The sequence below is a fragment of the Dama dama genome, chromosome 3 (assembly GCF_033118175.1).
Source record: "Dama dama isolate Ldn47 chromosome 3, ASM3311817v1, whole genome shotgun sequence".
Taxonomy (NCBI): Eukaryota; Metazoa; Chordata; class Mammalia; order Artiodactyla; family Cervidae; genus Dama; species Dama dama.
Genome location: NC_083683.1, coordinates 72,273,206 through 72,282,127, shown reverse-complemented (window position 1 = coordinate 72,282,127; position 8,922 = coordinate 72,273,206). Strand labels below are relative to the sequence as shown.

Sequence of the window (8,922 nt, the reverse complement as noted above, 5' to 3'; positions counted from 1 at the left end):
CCTCCCTCCCCCCCCCCCTCTCCCTCCCCCCCCCTCTCTCTCTCTCCCTCCCGCCCCCATCCCCTCCCCCCCCCCTCCTCCTCTCTCTCTCTCTCTCTCGTCGCTAAGTCATGTCCGACTCTTGCAACCCCATGGACTATGGCCTGCCAGGCTCCTCTGTCCATGCGATTCACTGAGCAAAAATACTGGAGTGGGTTGCCCTTTCCTTCTCCAGGGGATCTTCCTGACCCAGGAAACTAACCCGAGTTTCCTGCATTGCAGGCAGATTCTTTACCAACTGAGCTATGAGGGAAGCCCTTGGACGGTCACAGAGGAGCAAAACAATAGCTGGAAAAGAAATAATAATAAAATAAAGTTAATTAAATACAGATTTTATTTGGATTTTCCTAGTTTTTGCACTAATGACATTTTTATGTTGCAGGACGCAATTCAAGTTACTGTTTGCTAAGACAGGGTCATGTGTCCTTGGTCTCCTCCAATCTGTGTCACATACTGTATCCCCTTGTCTTTTGTGACCTTGGAAGCACAAACAACTGAGGTTAAACTCTTCAGGTCTTCTTTATTTTCTGCTTATGATAATTTCTTTACCCAATACTACAGGTGGTTGTTTATGTAGTTCTAATCGAACACTGTTCTATCAGAGTGAAAATGGAAGAAAAGTCGTGTACTGATTAGAAGCTTTAAGATAAATAGGAAAACTGGTAAGTAAAGATGTTATTTGGATGACGATTCTCATACCAAAGTAAAATAAAATAAGATAACGTTTTAGTCATTGCAGTATCAGCAAACATTGAAATACTGCATGTGTGGCCGATATGCTCTGTATAAATGTCAAACTTAGTTATTTATTTGCATTTAGCAGGAAGCCACACCTCAAACAGCTTGTGAGTTCATTCAAACTTGGGAATAATGAAGAATTATTAGGACAAAAGAACATTATAATACTCACAAAATCATATCACATAGACAATGCTTTCAGATTCTATAGACAACGACATTTCAGAGAATATAGGACAGAGTTTAGATGAACTGAAAAATAGAGATCTGAATGCCTGAATGGAGCATAAAAGTATGGACTGTAGTACACTTATTTCAGAAAAATATGATCTTGAGGATTTCTATATGTACATCAAAAGAGCTGAGAACACCACTGTTTTGACTGGTCATTATCAAGTTAAAGAAGAAAATGACTATGCATTGCATTGATTGGATTTTTTTTACCCAGTGGCCATAGCCTCATAATTTCATACAAGTTTTTTCAGTTCAGTGTAGTGACTTTGTGAGGAGTTTGAGAAGTACAAGTCAATGATGAGAAACCATACATCATTATCTATATTCATACTCCTAGGACTGACAGATGACCCTCCAATGCAGGTTCTGATTTTTACATTTCTGGTTGTCTCCTACTTACTGAGTGTCACTGGGAACCTGATCATCATTATACTCACTTTAGTAGATTCTCACCTTAAAACTGCCATGTACTTTTCCCTCAAACACTTCTCCTTTTTAGAAACCTTATTCGCCACGGTCTGCATTCCCAGATTCTTATACAGCTTATCAACTGGGGACAAGACTATTTCCTACAATGCTTGTGTTAGTCAACTATTTTTTATCTTCCTTTTTGGAGGAACAGAATTTTTTCTCCTGGCCATCATGTCCTATGATCGCTATGTGGCCTTCTGCAAACCCTTACATTATGCAACCATCATGAACAGTAGAGTCTGTGTTTGGCTTGTTACCTGTTGTTGGATAACAGGTTGGCTGGTCATATTTCCACCACTCTGCCTGGGCTTAAACCTGGAATTCTGTGATTCTAATGTCATTGATCATTTTCTCTGTGATGCTTCTGCTGTGCTGAAGATCTCTTGTTCAGACACACGGTTCATAGAACAGATGGTTGTTACCCTTGCTGTGTTGATTGACATAGTGACATTTCTGTGTGTTGTTATGTCCTACATATACATCGTCAATGCCATCCTAAAGTTCCCTTCCTCCCAGCAAAAACAGAAGGCCTTTTCTACCTGCTCTACTCACTTGATTGTGGTTTCTATCACCTATGGCAGTTGTATTTTCATCTATGTCAAACCCTCAGCAAAAGATGAAATGGCAATTAATAAGTGTGTGTTAGTGCTTACGACTTCAGTTGCCCCCATGTTAAACCCATTTATTTATAGCCTGAGGAACAAACAAGTGAAACAAGCTTTTGCAGACTTAATCAAAAGAATTTCACTGATCTCAAGAAAGTAAAGGTATGTTAAAACTAAAAGTAAAATATAAATTTAAAAAGAATAGTGGGCCTGAAGGCCACAATTTTCATTTGTTAACTATTGTACCCTAGTCTATTGTCTGTTCATATTAACAGGCTTATGCCACTGTTATCATGGAAGTTCAGCTCCCAAATCATAATTTCAATGTCTATTAAAATAAACTGAGCCATGTCAATTACTGTTAAAAATGAACTTCTTCCTACATTATATCTCATATCAAGAGAATATGAAATTAGATTTCCATGAAAAAGTCCTTGTGTGTGTGTGCTAAGTCACTTCAGTCATGTCCGCTTCTTTGTGACCCTATGGACCGTATTCCACCAGACTGCTTTGTCCATGGGATTCTCCAGGCAAAAATACTGGAGTGGGTTGCCATGCCCACCTCCAGGGGACCTCTTGACCCAGGAATCAAACCCATGTCTCTGTCTACCTGCATTAGCAGGTGAGTTATTTACTACTAGCACCACTTGGGAAACCCAAAAAGGTCCTTACCTAAACTCTAACCTGGCTCTGATCAATCAAAGAACTGTTAAATCTTATGTGGAAATATTGAATTCTTGAACTCATAGGGAAATAATGGCATAATAGTATCCATTGTTTTTTCAATGCAAATATCCAAAAAGTCTTTACATCATTACAGTTACTCTCCTGAAGCAGGAACTAAATATTCAAGATAATGATTAATTAGTTTGAGCAAAAAAAAACCAAATGAATTTTAACCCTGGAGAGGAAAAAACATGAGTTTAGATCCCTAGAGATCCACACCGACTTTGGAAAAGGAACTTTAAAGCCCAAATATATAGGTTTAGATTGATTGGATTATCTCTAAAGTGAAGAGCACAGCCTCTACCTTAACTTGTCACCCAGGTGGCAGTGATCTGAAAATCTGCTGAGACAATAAAACCACCCATGTGGTTCAAATTAGGAAAAGAGTATATCTAGCTGTATATTGTCACCCTGCTTATTTAACTTCTGTGCAGTGTACATCATGCAAAATGCCAGGCTGGATGACTCACAGGATGGAATCAAGACTGCCAAGAGAAATATCAATAACCTCAGATATGCAGATGACACCACCCTTATGGCAGAAAGCAAAGAGGAACTAAAGATGTGAAGAACCTCTTGATGAGGATGAAAGAGAAGAATTAAAAAAAAAAAAAAAAACTGGTTTAAAATTCAACATTCAAAAAACTAAGTTCATGGCAACTGATCCCACCCACTTCGTGGCAAGTAAATGGGGAAATAAAGGAAACAGTGATAGATTTTATTTGCTTGTGCTCCAAAAATAACTGCGAGCAGTGACTGCAGCCATGGAATTAAAAGACACATGCTCCTTGGAAGAAAAGCAAAGACAAACCTAGAGAGCATATTAAAAAGCAGAGGCATTACTTTGCCTACAAAGATCCATATAGTCAAAGCTATGGTTTTTCCAGTAGTTATGTACAGATGTGAGAGACAGACTATAAAAAAGGTTGAGCGCCGAAGAATTGATGCTTTCGAACTGTGGTGATGGGGGAAACTCCTGAGAGTCCCTTGGACTGCAAGGAGATCAAACCAGTCAATTCTAAAGGAAATCAACCCTGAATATTCATTGAAAGTGTTGCAGTGAAAAAGAAAAAAGCAGAATGAGTTTTTCTTTCTTTGTTTCCTGAGAAGAATATAAAGAGAACAGTGAGCAGGCCTGAGGAGAAGGCAATGGCACCCCACTCCAGTCCTCTTGCCTGGAAAATCCCATGGAGGGAGGGGCATGGTGGGTTGCTGTCCATGGGGTCGCTAAAAGTAGGACACGACTGAGCAACTTCACTTTCACTTTTCCCTTTCATGCATTGGAGAAGGAAATGGCAGCCCGCTCCAGTACTCTTGCCTGGAGAATCCCAGGGACGGGGGAGCCTGGTTGGCTGCCGTCTTTGGGGTCGCACAGAGTCGAACATGACTGAAGCGACTTGGCGGCAGCAGCAGCAGAGCAGGCCTGAACATTGTTAATTTTCTGTTACTTTAATGCCTCGTAACTTTGAATGTCTGTAACTGTTCACTTTTCTGCCCCTTTCGTGGCAGGAGCTAGACTTTGCACCTCGCTTCCTTTGTTGTGGTGGTTGTTGTTGTTGTTCAGTCACCCAGTCATGTCTGACTCTTTTCAACCCATGGACTGCAACATGCCAGGCCTCCCTGTGAAGGACTGGGAAGCCTGACACGTTGCAGCCCATAGGGTTGCAAAGAGTCGGACGTGACCTAGTGAGTTACCAGCAACAATGTGCTCATACAGCACAACTAGTGCTGAAATACATAATACAATAAAAGTTCCAAATATAGCTAAATTAAGCCAACAGAAGCCAGCAAATCTCAGCAAATTTCTGCTAGGCATTGCAAAAGTTAAACTAGCAAAGTACAAGGAAGCCCTGGGTTATAGACAAGTAATTCAATAAAAAGGCATATTGTCTCCTCAAAGATTATCTATAACATTGAAAAAACAGAAGGTATGACCTTCACTAATATTTCTAAGAAAGATGTTCTACTTTTGTTTATTTTATACCTTACTATCTTTCTCATTTTTCACCATAAACCTCAGTGGTCCAGACTGGAATCTTTTTGACTTTCATTTCTTGACCTGTGTTCAAGGCATTGCCTCTTAAAAGATTTCCTTCCCTGTATCCCTCCCTAGCCCTCTCTGTGGAACCCTCATGTGCACCTGTCACTTTCTACAGTTAGTTATCATGCAATAGCAAATCATCCCCAAATCAGTGGTTTAAAACTTGAGTTTCTGGATCAACTTGGTGTTTCTGCCAGTTTGAGCAGACATCAGCTGATCTTGGCTGGGTTTGTCCATAGGATTATCGCTATGAATGACTGGGTCTTGCAGTCTAGTTAGGCATCATTCACAACTCTAACAGTTTAATTACTATTACCTTAAGTAATTGAGCTTTCTTCCAGACGGTGCTTTTTCTAGACAATGTTTGTTCTCATGTAATAACATTGAACTCCAAGGAAGAGAATGGAAACATGCAAGGCTCCAGAGTCTTAGGCTCAATATCCCTTCTAGCGCATTCTATTCACCGAACTAGTCACAGGACCAGCCAAGACTCAAAGGAAACAAATAGAATTATTTGTTGATTGAAGGAATTAAAGAACACATTGCAGTGACTGTGGATAGAGGGGGGATCAGTTGTGTTTGCTATCTACCTTCCATAGACAAGACACTTTCCTGTAAATTCAAATATTGTATTTTACAATTCCCTGTCTATTTTACTCTTAGTATGCTAGTGGATCCCAGGTAATAAAGGATCATAATGCTGCTTTTCAAATTAGATTTTAATGAACTATAGTTTAATAAATCCCCCAGAAAACAATAAAGCACAAAATTTTACAAGAAAAAAAGGTTACAGTGACTCGAACTTTGGTCAATAATGATATATAAATAAATAACATAGGTGTTATTTACTTGAATTTTAAACTGAAATTTGATTCATAACTAAAGTGTTGTGGAAACTTTTCATAGAAAGAAATAAAACCCTTTAATTCTCAATACTCATAATGTTTCAAGTTGCAGTTTAAATATTAGTTTTACTGTTCATTCTTTTTTTATATAGTTTCATGAAAGTGAGGTCATTTTAATGTTTTGACAAATTTCTTAGCTAACAATATAGATTTATTACCAAGAATCCATTTTCAACATTTGTTCCAGTTTTAAATACTTTGACCTTTTCTAAATGAACTTGTGTAAAAGCCCAGTATTAAAAAAAAAAAAAAAAAAAAAAAAACAACTATATATTTATTCCCTTATTGAGGTAAAAAACACATAATATCAAGTTAGCATTTTGACCATTTATAAATGTATTGTTCAGTACCATTAAGTATAATCACTCTATTGTGAAACAAATCTCCAGAATTTTATGTTTTTCAAATTTGAAACTCTACTCCCATAAAACAACTGCCCTATTCTCCCTTTCCTCAGGCCCTGGTAACCATTCTACTTTCTGTTTCCATGAATTTGAATTTTTTAGATACCTCATATAAGTAGAATTATACCGTAGCTGTGGTTTTGTTTACTTCACTTAGCATAATATCCTCAAGGTTCCTTTACAATGCGCTTGTGACAGGATTTCCATTTTAGCCTGAATAATAGTCCACTGTATGCATTTCAAGAAAATTAGAGAAACCAAGGGAACATTTCATGCAAAGATGGGCTCAATAAAGGACAGAAATGGTATGGACCTAAGAAAAGCAGAAGATATTAAGAAGAGGTGGCAAGAATACACAGAAGAACTGTACAAAAAAGATCTTCACGGCCCAGATAATCACGATGGTGTGATCACTCACCTAGGGCCAGATGTCCTGGAATGTGAAGTCAAGTGGGCCTTAGAAAGCATCACTATGAACAAAGTTAGTGGAGGTGATGGAATTCCAGTTGACCTATTTCAAATCCTGAAAGATGATGCTGTGAAAGTGCTGCACTCAATACACCAGCAAATTTGGAAAACTCAGCAGTGGCCACAGGACTGGAAAAGGTCAGTTTTCATTCCAATCCCTAAGAAAGGCAATCCTAAAGAATGCTCAAACTACCGTACTATTGCACTCACCTCATGTGCTAGTAAAGTAATGCTCAAAATTCTCCAAGCCAGGCTTCAGCAATACGTGAACCATGAACTTCCAGATGTTCAAGCTGGTTTTAGAAAAGGCAGAGGAACCAGAGGTCAAATTGCCAACATCCGCTGGATCATCAAAAAGGCAAGAGAGTTCCACAAAAACATCTATTTCTGCTTTATTGACTATGCCAAAGCCTTTGACTGTGTGGATCACAATAAACTGTGGAAAGTTCTGAAGGAGATGGGAATACCAGACCACCTGACCTGCCTCTTGAGAAACCTATATGCAGGTCAGGAAGCAACAGTTAGAACTGGACATGGTACAACAGACTGGTTCCAAATAGGAAAAGGAGTACGTCAAGGCTGTATATTTGTCACCCTGCTTATTTAACTTATATGCAGAGTACATCATGAGAAACGCTGGGCTGGAAGAAGCACAAGCTGGAATCAAGATGGCCGGGAGAAATATCAATAACCTCAGATATGCAGATGACACCACCCTTATGTCAGAAAGTGAAGAGGAACTAAAAAGCCTCTTGATGAAAGTGGAAGAGGAGAGTGAAAAAGTTGGCTTAAAGCACAACATTCAGAAAACTAAGATCATGGCATCTGGTCCCATCTCTTCATGGCAAATAGATGGGCAATCAGTGGAAACTGTGTCAGACTTTATTTTTTGGGCTCCAAAATCACTGCAGATGGTGACTGCAGCCATGAAATTAAAAGACGCTTACTCCTTGGAAGGAAAGTTATGACCAACCTAGATAGCATTTTAAAAAGCAGAGACATTACTTTGCCAACAAAGGTCCATCTAGTCAAGGCTTTGGTTTTTCCAATGGTCATGTACGGATGTGAGAGTTGGACTGTGAAGAAAGCTGAGAGCCGAAAAATCGATGCTTTTGAACTATGGCGTTGGAGAAGACTCTTGAGAGTCCCTTGTACTGCAAGGAGATCCAACCAGTCCATCCTAAAGGAGATCAGTCCTGGGTGTTCATTGGAAGGACTGATGCTGAAGCTGAAACTCCAATACTTTGGCCACCTCATGTGAAGAGTTGTCTCATTGGAAAAGACCCTGATGCTGGGAGGGATTGGGGGCAGGAGGAGAAGGGGATGACAGAGGATGAGATGGCTGGATGGCATCACCCATTCAATAGACATGAGTTTGAGTAAACTCCGGGAGTTGGTGATGGACAGGGAGTCCTGGTGTGCTGCAATTTATGGGGTCACAAAGAGTCAGACACGACTGAGCAACTGAACTGAACTGATATATATCCTATTCCATGGAGCATATAATTACTCATTTTCACATCTATTGAGATTTTCTAACCTCCTCATTACATTTACTCTAGTTAGTTCACAGATGACTGTAAGAAAAATTGTTTTGTCCTCCTTTATATATTTATTCATTTTACATCACATATTTTTCATCTTATTCTATAAGTTTTAAAGCATTCTTTTTTTTTACCTTATGATTTCCAGCTTGTTCCAGATGTGTTCAACTGAAACCCCTTTAAGCCTGCTCTGTCTTTTTGATAAGCTTCCATCTTTAACCCTGAAGAGGCTAGGAGGGTCTAAGTTCACTCAGGCATCTGTGAGTCCACAAACTTACACTCCTGGAGTCTTGAGGTTGCTGCTGAGTTACAATTCCTGCATCCGCGCCTCCTACCTGCGGTAAGTTCCTGCGTCCAGGTGAGAGTTCCAGAAGCTCGACCACTTTGCTTTAGGGTCGGGGTCCGCCGCTTGCTTTTGATCAAAATCTTTCTAAGGCCTACCCCGCCCATGGATTTTGGACCTTCAGGCCATTAGACCTGCCCACTGTTTTCTTATAGAATCCTTCACTGACCACCCCTCCCATCCCGCGCTGTTTAGATGGACTTTTGAGATAGATTCAAAGACTTTGCACCCCATCGCTTTTGGCCCACAGGGGCCTGGCTTCTCTCCTGGGCCCTGGGACTCTGCAGACCGCGCTGTCTTCCTGAGACACCGCTGCCCCCCTCCCCCACAGCCTTGATAAAAGGCCCAATATCCCCTTGATGTTCAGTCGCTAAGTTGTGTCCGACTCTTTGCCACCCTTTGAA

The 8,922-nt window shown here is 40.0% G+C and overlaps 1 protein-coding gene across 1 annotated transcript; it reads left to right on the top strand.

Moving 5' to 3' along the window:
- The first annotated feature begins 1,308 nt into the window (after positions 1 to 1,308).
- On the top strand, positions 1,309 to 2,247 carry LOC133042777 (olfactory receptor 6C2-like). Its single transcript, XM_061123707.1, has one exon. It carries the CDS (start codon positions 1,309 to 1,311, stop codon positions 2,245 to 2,247), a length of 939 nt encoding a protein of 312 aa, XP_060979690.1.
- The last annotated feature ends 6,675 nt before the right edge of the window (positions 2,248 to 8,922 follow it).

Bases quoted from the DNA above. Each gene is read 5' to 3' on its own strand.
- LOC133042777 (XM_061123707.1), top strand. From the start codon at position 1,309: ATGAGAAACCATACATCATTATCTATATTCATACTCCTAGGACTGACA.